General features: G+C 41.9%; 1 protein-coding gene across 1 annotated transcript; it reads left to right on the forward strand.

The window, feature by feature from the left end:
• The first annotated feature begins 210 nt into the window (after positions 1 to 210).
• Positions 211 to 21358, forward strand: LOC141938480 (pantothenate kinase 1-like). The gene is made up of 3 exons (XM_074857339.1): positions 211 to 463; positions 19849 to 20188; positions 21178 to 21358. Coding segments are annotated over exons 1-3 (594 nt in total). The 3' UTR covers positions 21179 to 21358.
• Positions 21359 to 22049: the final 691 nt, after the last annotated feature.

Raw genomic sequence — 22049 nt, forward strand, 5'->3', positions numbered from 1 at the left:
GGGTCGCCGCCGCGTCCCCGGCGGAGGACGGCGGCCGCCCCTCTGCAGCGCGCTGCGGGCAGGACGCCTGCGCCGTGCGCTGCCGGCGGCGGAGGGCGGGCGCCGCATCCCCAGCGCTCGGAGCTGCGGGCACGGGCGCCGGCATGAGCGGAGGCTCCACCGCGCCCAGCCGGAGGTGAGCCGGGAGACAAAGGGGAGAGGTCTGCCGCCATGGGGGAGCCGCTCCGTGCCCAGCCCGCCGCCCCGGCGGGGCCGCCATCGCCCGCCGCCTCCTGCTCGCTGCTCGGCGGGCTGCTGCAGAACGGCTTCCACCCCCCGAGCCAGCCGCTGAGCCACGGCGGCTGCGAGGAGGCGCCGCACCCGCTGCTGCTCCGCCCGGAGCTGCCGCCGCTCAGCCACGGCTCCGCGGCCAAGAAATGCCGGCTGCGCCGGAGGGTGGACTCGGGCCGGCGGCACAGGCCACGTAAGTGACGAGCGCGGCGGGCTCAGCGCGGCAGCACTGCGGGGCGGCCCCCTCCGTGCGGCGCTGCCGCGGCCCGGCCGGGCCGGCGTCGCCATCGGCCCCGCTGTCAGGCGGCCGCGGGTCCTGCCCTGCAGATCGCCGCCCGGCCGGGGCTGGCGGCCACCCGGCTCCCGCGCCGCGGGCGTTCCCCCCCGCCGGTGGCGGCCCGGGCGGGCGGAGCGAGGGCCCCCGGTGCCGGCCAATGCGGCGGCGGCGCCCGGGCACAGCCCCGCTGCCGCGTGGGCCGGGCCCGCCCTGCGCCAATGGGGCGGCGGCGGGCGGGGAGCGGCGGCCCGGCACAAACGCGGGCGGGCGGCGGGCGGCATCTTCGTGCCGTGCTGTGCCGTGTCCCGCGTCGGGCGGCGCCCAGGGTCCTGCCGGCCTCCGCCGCCTCCTGGACGCGCCCATGAAGCTCATAGAGCCCAAGCAGCGCTGTGAGTAGTGCCTGGGCGGGCGGGGGTCGGCCTGGGTGCCGCTGTGCGGCGGGAGGGCGCAGCGGTCTTGGTACATGCGCCTTCTCCTTCCCCAGAGGCTGGCAGAATTAAGAAAAAAGTAGACCTGGGAGCTGAGTGCAAATCATTCGGACTGAGGCGGGGGGGAGGGGGGGGGAGTATATTGCAAGCACGATAAATTTGTAATACACTCCTTACGGTCATTGCTTGTGGCTTTGGTTGGTTTGGGAGATGTTCATGAACTGGCTGCTCATGTTTTGTTGCAAGGCTATGAGTCTCAGACATCCATATTTGTAATGTACTTAATTGTATAAAGTTTGTTGATTAATGGTATGTTTTACTTACTTGATTACAGCTAACTTCTTACATTTAGGTATGGAGCTATTCAATAATTTCATGGTGAAACTCTACAAGTAAAGCAATCCCATGGAATTGGAGTACTCTGTTTCTTTACAGTCTCACTTTGCTAGCCCTTCAAATAAAGCAAACGAATGTTTTCTTCTTTGTTAAAAGTTCAGCATGTTCCAAAAGGGTAATCAAGGATAGTCAGGATCGCAGCTACCTGCTGCCAAAACTTAAAGATGTTTCTTACTCAGTAGGAAGTAGTGTGCATTCAGCTAGTCTGGATTACTACTTTTTTCTTTCTTTTGAAATGAATACTTAAAAAACTTTTCTGTATAAGTCAGAAGAATAGTCAGAAGGAGCCTTGAAGAGCTGCAGCTTTCACAAGGCTACTTATTAGCCAGTGCCTTCTCTGGCGTTTTTAAATGTTTTTGCTGAGCTACACATGCTATTTTACCTTAGAATGTTCTCAGTATTGATTAATCATACATAGTATTTGTAGATATTTAATTTAGTCTTCTACCAAATTTAGCGTATTGGTGACAAAATCATTCTCTGACACAAACTGGTTTTGTAGTCTTTGTCTAGCTTCACACTTTCATTCAGGAACAAAAACTGCAGAACTTGGACTAACTTATGTTTTGATTTGGTGTAACTAAGAAGGGTCAGCACTTGCATATCAAACTCTTCATAATGTTAAAGACTATTTTGAAACAAAGAACAAGGCTTTTATGTATTCATATAATCACTTGAATAAGAAAGAATGGGGAATTTGGTATTTCCCTCATGTTACCGAAAAACTCGGAATAAAACTTATCAACGCCAATTTGATGCAGATAAGCAGACGCTTCTTTATTAACGGCCGGGTGCGCGGGTGAATCCTTTCACCAACGACGCACACCATGCACCAAAATCATACATCTTATGTAGAATGTGCTCATACATATTCATTAAGTATTCATGCATAAACATAACAATTCCTGGAAATCATTATCATACTCTCCTCCTATTTCCGATTCTGCGCCGTAGAGTCCAGAAACACCTGGAAATGGGTCTGGGGTGTAATGTGAGTCGGTGGGTAATGAGTCGGTGGTCGCGATCTCCCCCTGTCGGAGTTACCTATTGCCTGAGGACACTGTTTCTTGGCTTAAACTTATATGTTGCTTCAGCCGATTTCCCCATTTTCCCATTAATTTGGATTCTGACATCTCTCTGCATTCTTTCAGGTTATTAAATACCTTATAAGTAAAATTATCTTGAATCTTAAGCCTGTTATCTATATTTCTAAATGTTCCTACTGGGTGATTCTGACCAATTCTTTCGGCCTTGGTACAGGGCTGTACAGGGGGGTTCAAAGTAGCCTCGGTTCCTGTATAGAGTGCAAATGCAGCATAGGATTTTTACTAAATATCTCCTATAATTCTATATTCCTATTAAAATTAAACCAATTAATACTAATCTATATTAAATCGATAACATGTCAAATCAGTAACACTCACATCTTGAGGGCAAAAAAGAGCCCATCAATGTAAAGAGCATAGGTGACTGCTGTATTGCCCAAGACGTATGACAACCGAGTCTTCAGTTGTGGGGTTTTAATAACGTGAGGCTTTAAGGAAAACAGCAGGTGAGGGAAGCACTTTGTAGAACTATTTTGGGGGCAATGTCTTTGAGTGAAAGGCATGAATTCTTGCTGATCTTATACTTCTTGATTTATATGGTTAATTTTGTACAAGAATAATTTGCAATTTAATATTAGCCTTGCAGGAAAATATGATAGCATGTTGTCACCAGCTTAAAAAATTCAATAAATTGAATTCTATGCTACTCCACTATATCCATCTCTAGTGAATACTATACAGTCCCGTTTTACTGGGTTTTGTATTTAATCCTGGCCTTTGCAGATGTTTGTTCTGTGCTTAAGGACACATTGCAAAATGAAGTGCCGTTGCCACGTGGCATGTAAGACTCCAGTATTGATTGTGGGGTTTGCTTTGCGTAGTAGAAAAGATAATGAGATAATTGGCGTTTCCCAATATTTCAAGAAATGAAAGTTATCTTTCTGTAGTGATTATTCTTTTAAATCCATATAAAGCATGTTTTCTTGATTGCTTTTGCTTTCTGCCAAAGTGACATAGAGTTCTATATTCCCAAGTCTTTTTCCCCTCTGAGAAGGGAAGATTCCCTGTGAAACCAGTGTGCTTTGCTGATTAGCCTGTGGTGAGAGAGGATCTGGGGACTAACTTATCTTCCTTTTGACTCGCCTTCTGCTTAGAAGGTTGTCTATGCTTTGTGTTTTTCTTAGTTGAACTAGATGAGTTGTCAGGGATGTTAGGCTTATGTCAGTTTTCTGGTTCAGAACATTAGTGCAGACCCTTTGTGAGACTAGGGTTTATGTTACCTTTCTGTGTCACAGTACAGGGTAATGAATACAGGTAAGTATCTGTTGTGATGCCTTGGGCTGTGAAGCACTCCAGAAGAGAATAAAATACTTAAAGGGTGTGAATTCTGCAAATTTCAAAAGCTTGCTGAAGTGTCATGTTGTTCTGTTTAAATGTGATCTTTGAACAGAAGAAAGAAAAAGAGCCGTTAAGTGCCCTCATCAATCCCTGTGAAACAGCATTGTAACCAAGTAAGGACAAAGATTTCAGCATGTCAGTTAACTAGACTGGTGCTTCACAGCATTATTCTACATCAGAGGTAGGGGAGAAGCCAGCTGGATATTTTAATTCTATTGCTTTTCTTAAGATAAAGCTTTGGGCTCTCTATTCAAATCAGCATCTTACATCTCACTCCAAGTCAGCTCGTAATTGTTAGGGGTCAGGGAATGTGTATTTTGAGACATTGTGACCATTTAACCATGGCAGTTATAATGCATATTAGTTGTAATTTCTGAACACTTCGAGTTGTGACTTCACAGTAAAGAAGCCTTTAGGCCAATATTTAGGTTGTTATACCTGCGATGTTTGGCTGCAGCATGATTATGTAGTACTACGTAAAGTCAGGTGGAAACTGGCTTTTTCACTTGTGATGTTAAATATGGAATGCCATGATTATATAGTATATTTTGGTGAAGAATAGGGGAGTGAAAATGGTTTTGATCTTGATATTGTTTGACAGCGAATAAGTACATTACTGAAATTTTGTCCAAGGCATTGGAATATTTCAGTCTTTTAATCTTTAGAACTGCTTCAGGTGACATGCTGCTTAAAGTTAGTCTCGGTTGATTTTAACTTAGGTGGGTGTAAGGGTTGCCTAAGAAATAGGACTGGTCATAACAAACTATTTGGTGTGTTGTGGTCCAGCATCCTGTGAGTTAAAACTGCATGTCAACCGTACCAACAAGATAACACATTGCCAACAGGAGTGGGAAACTTAGGCAAATCACTTCCATCAGGCTGGGTGCTGTCAGATCCAAGAATGAGATTCTCAGTAGCTCACTGTTGATTTTTGTAGCTTTGTAAATTTGGCTTTTATTTGTTAGGGGTTTTCTTAGCGAATCTCTCCAGGATAGGTAATGACCAAGTCTCTCAGCGCTATCTTCAGAAATCAGTTTGTGTTAATATGACTACATATGTGTGAATAGTCACAACTGTTTAACAAACAATTCTGTGCTTTTGGGTTTGAAGTTTTTTGGTTTGGGGGGGAGGGTGTTGGGATTTTTTCATTTTCTGGTGAGGTGTTAGACGTTCAATAAACCCTTGCTGCTGAAAATGAACTGGAAGGCTTTACCTGATACATATGCATGATTTAGCTCTAGCTTTGTAAGGTTTGAAGAAACTTCCATTACTAAGCAGGGATAATTAATTTTTTAAGATATGTATTCTATTTTTGTTCAAAGGAGAACAAATGCTTCCATTTTACAGCATGTTTGGATTGCTCACAATAACTAAAATAGGAAGAAGTAATTGAAAAATACGTGTAAGCTATTATCAGCTTCTTTTGTAATATAAAGCAGCTTTCAGAAGCTGAGAGAATACTATCCCATCTTATGTGTGGCTTTTGTTTTGATTTTTTTTCTGTTCTTATTTTTGGTGCTCTCTCCCCTCTTCCAGTCCCAATTAAAACAGAAAGTTCTTAGATCATCAAAGCATCAAGCAGTGCAAATTAAATGCAGATGAAAAAATGTAAATGAAGTAATGGGATTTCATCCTATGTGTGTCCAGGAAGAAAAGCAGCTGGACCCAAGGCACTTCATTTGAGATATTTATTGTGATAGACAGTAAACTGTTTGTTCATCAAATTCCATTGAAGATACTGGGAGCTCGTGACATGTTATTCCATAAACTATGTTGGCCTAAGCTTAATCTTAACTATTACACTGTGTAACGACTAACTGACTGTAAGTGCTTATCTAAGTTGAAATGCTGAAGCAAGGACTCCTACTAGGCAAAAGACTGAAAAGAGGGAGAAAGGGAAGAAGGACAAAGGGGAGAAAGACAAAGGGGAGAAGAAGAAGAAAAAAAAAGGGGGTAGTGTCTATATTCTGTAAGATATAAACAAAGACTTTGTGAGCCACTCTCAGGAAAGTAGGAAATACGAGAAGCTGGTGACGTGAGGAAGACCCGGATGGAGCGACCCCCTAGCTGCAAAGTGCGCAGACGCAGGATACACCTCTCAGAGAGACCCGATAACGGAAGGCAGAGGATATAAAAAAGACGGACCCTCGGGAAGTGAGCGCGCGCCGTTGGTGGAGCAGGGACTCCCCGGCCGCCCAGCGCTGTTTTGCTTATTGCCGCTTGCTAAAATAAATAATTGAAATTTAATTTGTCCTAACTTGCATCATTTTGGCAAGATAGTCTATAACAAAATTGGTGCCGTGACTCGGATAGAGGCAATCTGGTGGGAAGCCCCATACGGGGAGGCGCGCCCCGCTGAGTTCAGCGGCCCCGGCTGAGTGCTATCACATCACACCCTCTACCGACGAACTCCAAAACTCGGCAACAAGCAAAAAAAATACCGGTAACCCCGTAATCTTTGTGCACGAAGCCCCGGACGAAGACGCAGGGTTGCGTGAGTATAGGCCGGTTACCGTTCGGTTGGGGTTGGGTTTCCCGGAGCGTGGTGTGTGAGACGCCCAGCAGGGCGAAGCGAGTGCGGACCCCTCGGTAGTGCAGTTCCCATATCCCGCGAGGGACTGGGTCATGAAAAGGGGGAAGCGAATTGTGTGAGTGTGTGAAGGCGCTCCGGAAGATGGGACAGAAGAAAAGCAAGCCTTCTGATCCCATGGGTGATTTGGGACCCGAGGTGAGGTACCCCCAAATACCACCAGATAGCCCTTTAGGCTTGATGTTAAACCATTGGGAAGATTACCCCTCTAGGCAGGGTAAGAACAAAGCAAAAATGATTTATTATTGTATGGAAGTTTGGGGAGGGAAACAAATCAGAGGCGATCATCTCTATTGGCCTGTTTTTGGGTCCTTTGAAGAATGGGTCTGCCAAGCCCTAAACATTTATGTCAACTCAAGGGAACCCTTTAATTTAGAGGAGAGTGAATATGCACAGATATGGATAGCATCAGATACCCGAATAAATCTATATCCTCTAAAAGAAAAAGTTAAGAAAAAGAAGGTACGTGATGAGGACGAACCTCCCACCTCTCCTCCTCCTTACATACCTCCACCCCCACCTCCGGCGCCTTCACCTCCTCCGACTGCGCCGGAGGACCCAGAGAATTCAGACTCCCCACCTGAATCCCCGAAAGAACCGAGACGAATAACCCGTAGTCAAACTAGAATGGGGTGGGGTGATAGTGGCTTGTACCCCCTAAGGGAGGTTGCGATGGGAGGACCCCAGCCTGGCATGGGATATGTGACTGTCCCTCTTAATTCAGGGGACGTCAGAGAATTTAAAAAAGAGATGGGGAATCTATTGGAGGATCCCTTAGGTGTGGCGGAGCGGGTGGATCAGTTTTTAGGACCAAACATCTATACCTGGGATGAAATACAAGCCATAATGGCTATACTATTCACTGTTGAAGAAAAGGATATGATCAGGAGAGCAGGAATGAGAATTTGGGATCAACAGCATCAGCAAAGTCCGGCAGCAGATGTAAAATGGCCTCTAAATCGACCTAATTGGAATAATCAAAATGAAATCGATAGAGGTCATATGCAAGACCTGAGGACGATTGTAATCCAGGGTATAAGAGAATCAGTCCCTAGAGGACAAAATATAAACAAAGCCTTTAGTGAACATCAGAAAAAGGATGAAACTCCTACTGAGTGGTTAGAGAGACTGAGGAAAAATCTTCAGCTTTACTCAGGACTAGACCCTAATACCCCAGTGGGACAAGCATTGTTAAAGACACAATTTGTGGCAAAAGCATGGATAGATATTAAAAAGAAGCTAGAAAAAATAGAAGATTGGCAGGATCGGGGGTTGGATGAATTACTGAGAGAAGCACAGAAAGTCTATGTCCGAAGGGAGGACGAGACTCAAAAGAAACATACCAGAATGATGGTAGCTGCGATAAGGGAAGGACAGAGAGTGAACAGTGCTGGGAGAAAACAAGAAGGTCAAAGAACAGGCTATAGATCAAAGGAACCGGAGAGAGAGAGAGAAAAAGGGAGTATTGTCTGCTTTTATTGCGGAAGAAAAGGTCACACAAAGAAGAGCTGCAGAAGGAGAATGATGGATGAGAGAATGTTTAAAGAAGATTAGGGGTGTCAGGGGCTCTATTTGCTGGGGACCCGAGAACGAACTGAGCCCTTGATAAAGTTAAAAGTAGGTCCTCGGCAACAGGAGGTAGAATTTTTAGTAGATTCAGGAGCGGAGAGATCTACTGTTCAATCATTGCCCCAAGGATGTAAGATTTCATCAGAAAAAGTACAAGTAGTTGGGGCGAAAGGAGAACCATTCGGAGCACCGGTAATTAAAGATGTACTCCTTGAAACAGATTCTAAAGTGGGGGTGAGATCCTTATTGTTAGTACCTGAGGCAGATTATAACCTACTGGGGAGAGATCTAATGATTGAATTAGGAATTAGTTTGGAAGTAACAGAACACAAACTTGAAATCAAACTATGCCCCCTACGGGTTGAAGATGAGACTAAAATCAACCCTGAAGTGTGGTACACTCCGGATACGGTGGGAAAATTGAATGTTGAACCTTTTATGGTAACCATCCGGGATCCTGAAGTACCGGTGAGGATTAAGCAATATCCCATACCTCTGGAGGGAAGGCAAGGATTAAAACCAGAAATTCAGAGATTAATAAAGCAGGGATTATTGGAACCCTGCATGTCCCCTTTTAATACTCCCATTTTACCTGTCAAGAAGGCAGATGGGGGATACAGATTAGTCCATGACCTAAGGGAAATTAACAAAAGGACTGTAACTAGATTCCCTGTAGTAGCTAACCCACACACTCTCTTAAGTCAATTAGGCCCGAACGACCGGTGGTACAGTGTAATAGACTTGAAGGACGCTTTCTGGGCATGTCCCTTAAAAGAGGAGTGTAGAAACTATTTTGCTTTTGAGTGGGAGGACCCAGACACCCACAGGAAAACTCAACTCCGGTGGACAGTCCTACCCCAAGGTTTCAGTGAATCCCCAAACCTGTTTGGGCAAGCTTTAGAACAAATTTTGCAGGATTACCAGATAGGAGATACCCTTACCCTAGTCCAGTATATAGATGATCTTTTAATAGCAGGGGAGGATGAGGAAAGGGTTCGGGAAGAAAGCATCAAGTTGTTAAATTTCCTGAGCTTAAAGGGACTGAAAGTGTCAAAATCCAAATTACAATTTGTTGAAAAGGAAGTTAAATACCTAGAGCATCGATTAAGTCAAGGAACTAAGAAATTGGATCCAGAAAGAGTGAAAGGGATACTTTCCCTACCAAGTCCAAAAACTAAAAAACAAGTCCGGCAACTATTAGGGCTATTTGGATATTATAAGCAGTGGATCGAAGGGTATAGTGGAAAGGTAAAGTTTTTATACACCAAAATAACTAAAAATGGATTATTAAAATGGACTCAGGAAGATAATCAACGGTTAAAAGAACTAAAAACTGAATTAGTAAATGCTCCTGTTCTAAGCTTGCCCGACCTAAAAAGACCATTTTTCTTATTTGTCAACACAGAGGAAGGAACTGCATTTGGAGTATTAGCCCAGGAATGGGCAGGAAAAAAGAAACCAGTAACATATATCTCAAAATTACTGGACCCCGTAAGTCAGGGATGGCCTACGTGCCTACAAGTTGTGGTGGCAGCTGCTTTGTTAGTTGAGGAAGCGCATAAAATAACTTTTGGTAGTGAATTAAAGGTACTATCACCCCATAATATTAGAGGTGTGTTACAGCAAAAAGCAGAAAAATGGATAACCGATGCTAGACTAGTAAAATATGAGGCAATCCTCATTACGTCCCCCCACCTGACCCTTGAAACAACATCGTTACAAAATCCAGCCCAATTTTTGTATGGAGAACCTAGTCAAGATCTTTTTCATGATTGCCTCCGTAACATCGAGGAGCAGACTAAGATAAGACCAGATTTAGAAGAGGAGGAATTAGGGAAGGGAGAAAAATTATTTGTAGATGGATCCTCTCGAGTGGTAAAAGGAAAAAGAAAATCAGGGTATGCCATAATTGATGGAAAAACTTTTAAGGTGATAGAATCAGGACCCTTGAGTCCCAGCTGATCAGCACAGGCATGTGAATTATATGCAGTATTAAAGGCTTTACAATTACTAAATAGAAAAGTGGGAACTATATACACCGATTCTAGATATACCTTCAGAATAGTACATACCTTTGGGAAAATATGGGAAGAAAGAGATTTAATCAATTCTCGGAGGAAGAGCCTAGTACATCAGGAGTTAATATCACAAATTTTGCAAGCTATACGAGGGCCCAGCGAAATTGCGGTAGTACACGTAAAAGGACACCAGAGGGGGCTAAATCCTTTAGTACGGGGGAATAACCTTGCTGATCAAGAGGCAAAGAGAGCAGCGCTATCAGCACTGGACTTGGATGATCCGATAGAGGACAGAAAGCGGTGTGTTAATTGTGGAGATAATTACCTCCCCTGTTATGGTTGCTGGAAAGAATACGGAGTAAACGGTATAGAATGTGTATGTGAAAGACCAGGGTTTAAGTGGTGCTTTTTCCATGGAAAATCCTATGAACTTTTAAGTTTTACTGTTCAAGAACAAGCAAAATTAAATCAAATGGGGATTAAACAGAAAGCTAATGGAAAATGGGAACTCCCGGACGGCCGAGAAGTTCTCCCAAAACCCATAACTACCAAAATAATGCAGCAATTCCATAAAAACACTCATTGGGGAACTCAGGCATTAGTGGATCAATTTGCAACTAAATACATGTGCATTGGGATATATGATATAGCCAAACGAGTGATAGGAGAATGTCTCGTTTGTCAAAAAGTAAATAAACATCAAATAAGAAAACGAGTATATGGGGGGCGAGAATTGGCTCATAGACCTTTTGCAAGAATACAAATAGACTTTACTGAATTACCAAAGGTGGGGAGGTATAAATACCTATTAGTAATTATAGATCATTTAACTCAATTCGTAGAAGCCTTTCCCACAGCCCGAGCCACAGCTCACACAGTAACAAGGATATTACTTGAAGAAATTATACCTCGGTATGGAGCAATAGAAGCAATAGACTCAGATAGAGGTCCACACTTTGTATCCAGAGTAGCCAGAGAGACTTGGGTACACAGTGACACCCGCAGAGCTCAGGGAAAGTTGAACGTATGAACGGAGAAATAAAAAAACAACTTACCAAACTAATGTTAGAAACTAAAATGTCATGGGTAAAGTGTCTCCCTTTAGCCTTGTTAAATATCAGAACTCAGCCCCGAACTGATGTAGGCATTTCTCCCTTTGAAATGCTATATGGGATGCCTTATGATTTAGAAATACCACCGGATCACCCCCAACTTAAAGAATTAAAGATAAAGTCCTACCTGATACAACTAATGGCAAGGAGAAAACAACTACAGACTCGGGGGATGGTAGTACAAAGGCCTCCATTGGATGTGGCCATGCATCAAATCCAACCAGGAGATAAAGTACTAATCAAATCATGGAAAGAATCTTCTTTGAGCCCCCGTTGGGAAGGACCCTATGTTGCTCTTATCACTACAGAAACTGCTGTTCGGACTGCTGAAAAAGGGTGGACACACGCAAGCCGGGTAAAGGGACCTATACAGGATCCGGCCTGGAAAGTGACCAGCCCTCCTGGGGATCTACGAGTCACCCTTCGGAAAACCTGAAAGAACTCTCTACACATTGTGAGATAAGAACCTACGAAGGACTCGATGAGTGAGACCCTGATATTTTTGTCCAATTGAAACTTATATTTGTTTTCCTTTTATATGCATAAAGTGTAAAGTGTAATGTATGTAAAGAAGGCTGGGGGATTCATAATACACATGGAATAAATCTCCAGTCTAGTTGTAATCAGTGTTATTAACGAGAACGGAGATTAACTAATCAGACCCTAAAACTGGAGATTCTAAAACTTGGTAGAAAATATTTACTAAAGGGATAAATCCTGAAAGAGAGTGCACTCACTCTAATTAACCTACTCAATAGCACTCTCAGATCCTAAGGGTGATCTGTAGAAAGCACATCCCCTGGGTCCCCTGTCGTGAACCCGAGGTCAAAGATAAAAACTGGGACACCTATGTGTCCCGGAGTAGAGACAAACGTACCCCTGAAGAATACGGCTGCTGCCGAGAAGATGGAACACCCTGCTACTCTAAGCAACAGAGTAAGCAAAAGAGGCAGAGACGTATCAAAGTGGGGAAAAATTTACTGCCCTACTCTGAAGAAAAAGAGACCTCTGAGGGAGAAGGACCAGACGAGAGTGTCAGACACCCCGATACAAAAGAGACTAAGAAAAAAATATGCAAATCTATAGAATCCCGTCAACCTTCTATTGAAGCTATTGGATAGTCTGGCTAGGTGTATTAGCTACAATGAATACACTACCAGGATGGGCTAAAACGACTAACCAATCCCACCAACCTTTTGAACATACCCTAACTAATCAAATTATATGGCCTTGGACAGATGCTTATTATGGACATACAGGAAGTATGGATGCAGATTTGTATGGGACAGAGTTAGCAACTGCCATACTAAGCAATAACCTAACACTCCAAACATATAAATGGGAGAATTCATCCCATACCTGGACAGCTAAAAAAGGAGATGAGATACAGATAGGCTGCAGAGTATTCAATGTAAATGTGATAATAAGTCGGCACCCTTTAATTCAAACCGTCCGTCAGCCCCCTTTTACTCAAATCGTTATCAGAGACAAAACGGAATCGAAAATAGCTCAAACCCGTTGTGAGTCGGAAGCCTGTTGGTATGCATTTACTGCAACCCAACCGGTGTCCATAGTTTGTTTGGGAGGGACCAGGTCAGGAGATCAAGCTATATCTTTCCGATTTCCATTGAATATACAGGAGGAAACTACAACAACCACAACCCACGCTCCCAAAGAGACTACTCAGACTACTCATACTGTTCCAACACAACCAACAGTCGTGCTTAGCCCAAGAATTTTTAAAATTGGACCATATACAATTAGAAATACAGGTAAACAACAAATGCTATTTAACCCGGCGTGGTCTCTCAAACAAGTTGAATTGTTAATGCAAAATAATGTTTCAAATATTCAACCAGCATGTTCACCTTTCCTAAAGACTTCTTACGAGGGATGGACAACCTGGCTGCAAAAACAAACTCCTCACACAAAAAGAACGCAGAGAGACTTAACCGGTGCTTTGGGAACAGGATTGGGAGTTTTCAATAGTATTGATTCGGAGGTGATAATGAACAAGTTGGCTACCTCAATTAGTGATTTAACTAATATACAAAGACCTTTGCGATCTTCCTTATTGGCTTTGGGAACTAACCAGTGGCTGTTGTCGAATATATTACCAAAAGGGGAAAAGGTAAATATAAAGGATCATGAATTGATTACAGATGCACTCAATGTACTCCAAAATAACCTCTCTTTAACTCTCAGCTGCATCCAGGCTCAAATATGGATGCAGTCGATAACTACCTCAATTATAAGAGAAGGTGAAGAAGGTATTCTTCCTACTGAAATTCGGAGAATAATTTGGGACAATGCTACTAATTTTGAAAAGAAACTCCAATCCTGGTGGAACCTGATAAACTTTACCTATGACCCCATCACAAACACAGCTACTACCTTTATACTCACTATTTACAATGCCACCGTATACCAAATTTATCCTATCATTTCATTAGGGCTAAATCACAACGGGACCATACTCTATCCTTCTGAACATAGAGTATGGGCCCGAAAGGTAAACGAAAAATGACAAACTGTCAATCTAGAGTCCTGCATTGTACGGGAACAACAAGAATTCATTTGTGAAGACAATGCAATTAAGGCACAAAATATTTGTTTAGATACCGAACAAAATATTTGTCACTTTGAGGTCCATCCCAATGAAAATCCTAAAACAGTACTTATATATATTGACGAAGGTTGTGTATGTTTGAGGACGGTTTGTGAATTCTTAACCGTAGACAAAATCATAATAGAAACAAAAAATTATTCAAATCTCTGTGTTTGCAACTTCACAAAGGTAATCGGATGTGACTTTTCCTATTTAGCCCCAGTCACGTCTTACCAACTCCTGCAATCCAATTATAGGTTAATACATAATCTACAACCTGCACCCATTGGAATGAATCTCACTTTGGTTAAACAGTTACTTCAACACAAAGACTTAGTTAGAATTTTAGAGAAAGTTAGAGAAAACGGACAGAAAACTCTAATAACTGTTCATCACAATGTGGAAGAAATACACCGAGTCTTGGAAAGAGCAAAAAAGAATGCAGAACATAACTGGTGGGACACCCTTTTTGGATGGTCACCTACTGCTACAGGCATCTTGAACAAGTTGTGTCACCCCATTGTGGTTCTCTTAATATTAATCTTAATCAGTTTGACTTTGTCAATAATATTATATGTCATAACTTGGAGAATGATGCAGCGGGTAACATATCTGATGTCTGTCACCCGTCCAATACTCATTAAAACCAAAAACAATCAATTAGATAATGACTTTAAATTGAAAAAAACTCTCCTGTTAAGTCAACAAGAATTGCAACGATTTGATGAACAAAATGATAAAAAGAAAAAGGGGGGATTGTGATAGACAGTAAACTGTTTGTTCATCAAATTCCATTGAAGATACTGGGAGCTCGTGACATGTTATTCCATAAACTATGTTGGCCTAAGCTTAATCTTAACTATTACACTGTGTAACGACTAACTGACTGTAAGTGCTTATCTAAGTTGAAATGCTGAAGCAAGGACTCCTACTAGGCAAAAAACTGAAAAGAGGGAGAAAGGGAAGAAGGACAAAGGGGAGAAAAACAAAGGGGAGAAGAAGAAGAAAAAAAAAGGGGATAGTGTCTATATTCTATAAGATATAAACAAAGACTTTGTGAGCCACTCTCAGGAAAGTAGGAAATACGAGAAGCTGGTGACGTGAGGAAGACCCGGATGGAGCGACCCCCTAGCTGCAAAGTGTGCAGACACAGGATACACCTCTCAGAGAGACCCGATAACGGAAGGCGGAGGATATAAAAAAGACGGACCCTCGGGAAGTGAACGCGCGCCGTTGGTGGAACAGGGACTCCCCGGCCGCCCAGCGCTGTTTTACTTATTACCGCTTGCTAAAATAAATAATTGAAATTTAATTTGTCCTAACTTGCATCATTTTGGCAAGATAGTCTATAACATTTATTACTAAGATATCAGAGTACTGATACCACTATGGGAGATAAAGACATGCGTATGATCACACAGTGAGTAAGCAATGCCAACTTTAATATGGTGGACAAGTCTTTTATACTGAAGGTGAAAATCACAAGGTACAATCACATGGTACAATTCTTTCTGATTCGACAGTTAGCTTTGCACATGCCCCTTAAGCTCTCTTCTGATTGGCTGAGAACTGCCACATCGATATTGTACAAACTTCTTCTCTGCCCAGGCCAACACCTTGAAGTTGTTTAACTTCCTGGGTTCTTCCTCATTCTTCCAGGGTCATTCCCTCATCACATCCTTGCCAAAGCTGAGGCTTTGCCAGTCTTACCCATATGCAGGATTGCTCACACGTCCATTTTCTTGCAGGGACTCCTTCCAAATCCCCACATACCACCATTCAAATTATTGATAAAAAGCTGAGATACTGTACCTGTGTTCAAGGAAATACAGGTCTGTAAGAGAGATGTATAAGCTGAAACTGTTTGGGCAAAAGAAGAAACTGCTGTAAATTGGTCATGGATAAATGTAGGGTCCAGGTAGAGAGAAGAAAGTTCTAACCAGCAGGATTCAGGCACAATCTATTTCTAAGAGTTGAGGAGTAAAAGGATTCAGCTAACCTTATGTGGTGGTTGTTTAAACATATGAAAAGGATTGCCCTTGGTTATCTTCTTTAGTGGGGGGAAATATTACTTAGTGACCTAGGAGTTCCCATTCATTCTTGCTTCCCCTGATCTTGTCCGTGTTGTGATTTCATATTTACCCTCCACACCCCCCTCTTATATTGTATGTTAAGCACGGGATTTTTAAAAATCAAATGTGTTCAATTCTGAATGTAATATGCCTTGTAGCAATAGCCTTATAGGTTCATATTCTTCAAAGACTGTGCTGAAACTAGGTAAAGTGTATCATGGAATTTCTCATGAGTGAACCTTTCCCCCAGATAGCACAGCTGTCAGTGTGCATCAGATTACCTCATTATGCAATGCTGTAGATACCTTCTGTTTGCATTGTCACATGCTTCTGCAGATAAATTTTGGAGTAATGAAGATTTTTATCTCAGGAAAACAAACAAGTAAGTAGTTGGTGTAGTTTAACATAAAGATAATTAATATTCTTAAGAAGATAAGCAGAGTCTTTTGGTTTATGCTAGGCTTTTAAGAATGCGAGATTCATCTTGATGCTTTCTGTGCCAGTTCTATAGGACCTAGAATTAGGTTTTATACTGTTGTTATTTTTTATGACTTACTGCAGTGTTGCAATACAGTAGAATAGTTTTCTCCACAATAATAGATTACATTGATCCAATGGATATACTGACTTTGCTGAGAACAGAGAAATTGGCTCATAACAGTCTTATGAGACAATTTTAGTTAAGAAGTGCATTTTTTACACTGTGAAAGCCTTTCTGCAACATATCCAGTGTCTTCATTTTTCATAGTAAATCACACAGTTTTGAATAATTGTTATCAGCCTAAGATGTGGATATGATGGATTTCACTTTCTTCTCCTTGCTTTCTTGGCTTTTAATAACTCAAGAAACTGGATGTGTATTCAGGTTATCAATGAAATGCTGGACTTCCAGTTTAAAACAAACAAACAAAAAACTAAACAACCCAAACCAAAAAAAAAAAAAAAAAAACCACCACCACAATTCCCCCCCCCTCCATTTTCCCTCACGTCTGTGGATCCTGTATCTGCACAAATACCTTTCTTTCTTCATACCTGCCCTGGTTGTAGCAGTGAGGGCCCTAATAATTTTGGTGGCCTCTGAATGATCTTACTGTCTGTATTCGGGGAGACAGCAAAACCTGGGCGCACCTTGCAGTCTGCATGCATGCTCCCGTTAGGACCGCATTCAGTGGTGTCAGGAAAGTTGAAGTGTGTAGGTACCAGGTAAGGTGCGTTATGTAAAGATACTGAAAAGAGCTTGATGGTGCTTCGGCGGAGTGTTTTGTTTTGGAACATATCAGTAGTAACAAAAGATAGAATTAATACATTTTAAAAATAATCACTGGAATACAAAAGTGCTTCTACTGTCACTGCAGTTGTACGGAAGTTATATGAATTTCAGTGGGACTTATAAGGAACTTTGAGACTTGGCTTTTGTTCTAATTGGTCAACCAGTCAGAATAGTTGTCATCTTTATTGCAAGTGATTCCAACAGATAGCTGGTGTTAGCAGCTGCGAAGAAAATTAAGCTGCTGTTCTGTGTAACAAATACCAGTGGTTGTGAACTGATGTTGTGCTCTTTATTTGTGCTGAAGAAAACTGCTGCTGTTCTAGGAGCAAAGTTCTTTTCTTTCTGCAGCTCTCCATTTGGCTCACAACAAAATGAAAGGAACTTAGATTCACAGAGAGAATAAACTAAAAAAAAAAAGTGGTCTCTTGGCATTTCTGCTTGCTTTTTAAATGTGAGCATTATGTGTACCTACCCCAAGAGCTACACAGACTAGAAATAACTTCATGGTTGTTTTTTACAGTACTTACTATTCTTTGTTAATCATTTAGTTATGACTCCTCAAAATGTTAAGATACAAAAGTGAATGTCTTGGCAGCCATTTATGAATAACTTTCAGCTGTTAGTACTTAACACTTCTATTGCCTGGCCTGTGTTTGATAGGAGGATAGAATGCTTCTTGCCTCTCTTAAAGATTAAATCTACACTATAGCTTTAAAGCAACTGTCAGTGCAGGTAGAATGTAGCAGATTTTCTGCCCTTAATGTAGAATATTGGAAGTTGGCTTACGCTTAGGTAAAGGCTGGTTCTGTATGGCACAGTCCATCCTGCTTTTACAATTAAACTTCCTGCTTGTGCAGTTAATAAACATCCAAGGAGGAGACTTACTGTTCCAGTGAGAGAGGTAATTAAAGTTTTCAGTAGCTTAAATAAAGATTTGTGTAAATCACTAATGAGATTGGCGTCACGAGTTCCACTGCATTGTAGTGTTGTACGGTGTGGACCAGACCACTTTTGCTTAAATGTTTTCCATGTACTTCTAAAAGTGTTTGAGATACAGGTTAGTGTATGGTAACTTATTTTTCCTCTCTAAAATACAGCCTATTTTAAAAAACTTTGTTTCAAATTCTTCTCATTTCAGGGAGCTTTTATGCATCTGCATAGGATGTATCTTCCCAAACCTCAAATTAGACTCATTTCAGTGTCTTTGTGTCTTGCAGCTTGTAGGGCATGGAAAAAGAAATTAGGCTTTGCAACAGGTAACAGTAGCTGCTCTTAGAAAAACTAAACTGTAGGCAAGGTACTTTGTGGGAGTTTATGCATTATGCCTTCCTTGTCCTTAGGGAAAGGGGGGGAGAAACTGACAATGCAATTATTTGGCATACATCAGTGGAGCCAAATAACTGTTTTAAACATCTGTCATTTAAGGATTGGGGTGGGGGGTGGTGTGTGTATTAACAAGTGTGAAATTTAGGCTTTAGAATTATTCAGCCAGACAAGAATGACACTGAGACCCTTGTGGTTAGAGGTAAATGACGAAGCTCCTTTCAGCCTGAAGTTGAATCACTTAATACTGAACTTTGATTACCTGAGGAAGAACAGTGTGAACAGTACCTCCTATGCTTATTAAAATCTTTGCCCCAAGTTGTTTACATTTAGGTTCACTGGCAGAAATACCAGTAATACATATGGTGTCCACGGTTTGGAGTTTGTATCAATGCTAAGTTGGGATGCCCTAGTTGGTAGAATCACGTTTCTAGCAAGTCTGCCTAATTCCCCTAAAAGCAGAGAGGTGAGTATGTGACTGCAATGTTAGATATGGATCTTAGATGTTAGCCACATACTCAGTACTTTTAATTTCTCGAATAAAAATTACTAGTGGCCTCCTTCTTCAGTACCTGTGTATAGATTTTTGTATTCTCACTTCTTACTGCTTCATAAAGTTACCTGGTTTGAAATGTATGCATGTATATAAGCAGAGCAGGCAGACCAACCTGGTTCAGTTAGTATCTTCTGTCTGCGTGTTCTCCATAGTGATTTTCTCTTGCTATTAACAGAACAAAGGCTTTGGTAAACCTAGGCTGGCTGTTTCAAATATATATATATGCTGAGAAGCAAATAGTGGCATTTCTTGTATAGTTGTGTGATAGGCTAACACATATACCAGCAAAGGGAGTCTATGCTTAAAGAGGACTGTCAGTAGTAAATATTGAACTTAAAACAGCTCATCCTCTTTCTGCTAATATATGCAGGTGATGTAGTTCCAGCAGAGCTGCTAGTTCTGGTGGGTTGAAGTCTGGAGACTCCCAGCGTAATGGGAGAGTTATGTATTGCTGCTCCTCAGACAGAGCCTTGTGACTGTGGAAATTCCGACTGGTCTTGGAAAGGCAATTGTAGATGTTACGCAGTGGGAATGTGACTTGAGAAATCTTGTTCTCCTGTTTGGTTGTTTCTTCCTCCTCCCCTCCTTAGTCTATTTTAAGAATTGGTGCCAGGAGTCAAACTGGGTGAAATGCAGTAAAAAATATTTTCACTTTATTAAAAGCTGCTTCTCCAGAGAAGAGTATTTCGAGATTTTCTTTAGTCTTTTTCTTAACAGAGGCTTTATGAAGTCTTAACTTAGAGAGGTGTTTAATACATGTGAATTGGACACATAAGTGCCCACCAGTTTTCAGGAGCGGATGCGATTACTGTGACTGCACTGAATTGTCATTCAGCAAATGTTTTAACGGCTATGTCTAACTTGTATATTTATAGTGACTTTCTCTTTCTTCCTCCCCAACCCCCTTGTCCTTAGCATTTCCATGGTTTGGAATGGATATCCGTGGAACGTTGGTTAAACTGGTCTACTTTGAACCTAAGGACATTACTGCAGAAGAGGAACAGGAGGAGGTAGAAAACGTGAAAAGCATTAGGAAATACTTGACCTCCAATACAGCCTATGGCAAAACTGGCATTCGTGATGTCCGTCTTGAACTGAAAAATTTGACTATGTGTGGACGCAAAGGAAACCTGCACTTCATCCGCTTTCCCAGCTGTGCATACAGATGGGTAGTGAAAAGAACTTCTCCAGTTTGCACACTACGCTCTGTGCCACGGGAGGTGGAGCTTACAAGTTTGAGGAGGACTTTAGAATGGTACATGAATGGTTCAGTGGGAAGTACTATGGGAAGACATTGTGGGAGTCCTTCTGTTAAAACTTGGAGAGAAAACGTTTTTTTGTCTATCCTAACTGGTTAAGACGAACTGAATCAATTCACATTTGTTAACTGGTGGAATTGCTGAGAACGTGGAGGGACGGGGAGGGCATTCTTCTTGCTGGATATTCTACTGAAGTATTATTGTGCAGGATGTCTTCAGTGAATGGGTTTTTTTAGAGTGCAGCTGTGATGATCAGATGCATAATGATCAGCTGAGGGTGTGTTATGACAACCTAGAAGTCTGAGACTAGGTACTCATCTTGCAAACTGGATATCTATTAGAAAACCAGAAATTAAACCATACAGGCTGGAGATCAGATTCATGTTCCTTTCCCCTTGTGTTAGTCTTCAAGCAGACTTAAGTCAAGAGTCTGGAAGACCAAATGTGGAGCAGGGGGAGGAATAGTGTATGGAAGCATGACAGTAGCAAGCTAGCTTTTGCTGTCAATTCTGGGAGTACGTCATGTGAAGAAAGGCAGTTCATAAGGTGACTAGGTCCCAGATCCCCTAGAGCTTAAAAATAACCTCTGCAGGGAGCTCCAGAAGCTGATGTAAATCTGAAGAATTGGGATGCTGCTGTTTGTATTAACTTTGGCAATAGTCCTAGCTCCCAGATGAGTGCACTAGAGCGCACTGCAAAAATTGATTGTGGCGACAGAGGCATAGAGAGCTGTTGTACAACCTGCATTAGAGAGAAATAGTCATTCAGGAGGCAGTTGTCTGTTGCGTGACAGGCAGCTGAATGTCTCTACTGGAATATATCTTCATTTATTTTCTGTAAAAGAATGACTAGTCTGCCTGTACCAGAGCAGTCTCACTAAGATTAATGTGAATGATTTACTAGGCAGGCAGGTCTGACACTTCTGCATTTATTTTTATTTAGAATTATCTGATCATCACCTGGATTTTACATCTTTCTTTTACAGAACGAAAAGAGGGAAGAAAGAAGATGTCAATACCAAGGATGACAAGGAAATCTAAGTCCTCATTCACACAGACAGATGAAGACAAAAAGTTGAAGCAATGGAAGAACTGAATGATTGGTGGATCAGGCTCACTTTGCTACTTTCAAGTTAGAAAAAATAAAGTATCAATCTTTGTTGACGAGTACAGGGGTACAACTCCATTTTACAGCCATGAAACTAGAGAAAAGACAGTATGAGAATCTGATCTTACAAGTCAGGATCTACAGAACTGAACTATGCATTATCCTTATGAAAAGACATTTCATGCTCAGACAATCTGCTGGATAACAGCAGAGAAAACCATGTCAGAGTTTGTTGCCACTGAACTGACTCACAGCACTGTTGTCACATTTAAGTTACTGTCACATAAAGATCAAAGGAAAACTACTTCTACTAAAGACATACTAATGACCATTTTTACGTTGATTTGCATTTTTAAAGGTAACACATTTGTTAAAACAAAACTGCAACAGCTATCCGAAGTCCTTTTTTTCCTCTCAAGAAAAACTTTAATCTCATGTTCAAGTCAATCCGATTCTTTTTTTCTTCAATCAAACAAAAGACAACAGAGAGCAGCAGTCCAAGAAAACAAACAGACAGAAAACCCCACTTATAACTTAAATCATGGAATCATTTCAAAAGGACAGTAAAGTTGCAGCTGTACTATCAAAACTAAGCAGCACTTATCTGGCTGTATGAGCAAACTATCACTGCCTCTACAGACCAACTGGTTGTTGCTGATGAACCAGTATGGCTTGGAGGAAGGGAACAAAAAAAAAATAAAATCTCAGACTCGATGTTGACAGAGAACTGAAAAATTTCTGTGGTCAAGA

Source organism: Strix uralensis, unplaced genomic scaffold (genome assembly GCF_047716275.1).
Source record: "Strix uralensis isolate ZFMK-TIS-50842 unplaced genomic scaffold, bStrUra1 scaffold_72, whole genome shotgun sequence".
Lineage (NCBI taxonomy): Eukaryota > Metazoa > Chordata > Aves > Strigiformes > Strigidae > Strix > Strix uralensis.

Coding starts and splice junctions, on each gene's coding strand:
- LOC141938480 (XM_074857339.1), top strand. CDS start 211: ATGGGGGAGCCGCTCCGTGCCCAGCCCGCCGCCCCGGCGGGGCCGCCA. Junction 464..19,848: donor GGGCCGGCGGCACAGGCCAC/GTAAGTGACGAG, acceptor CCTTGTCCTTAG/CATTTCCATGGTTTGGAATG.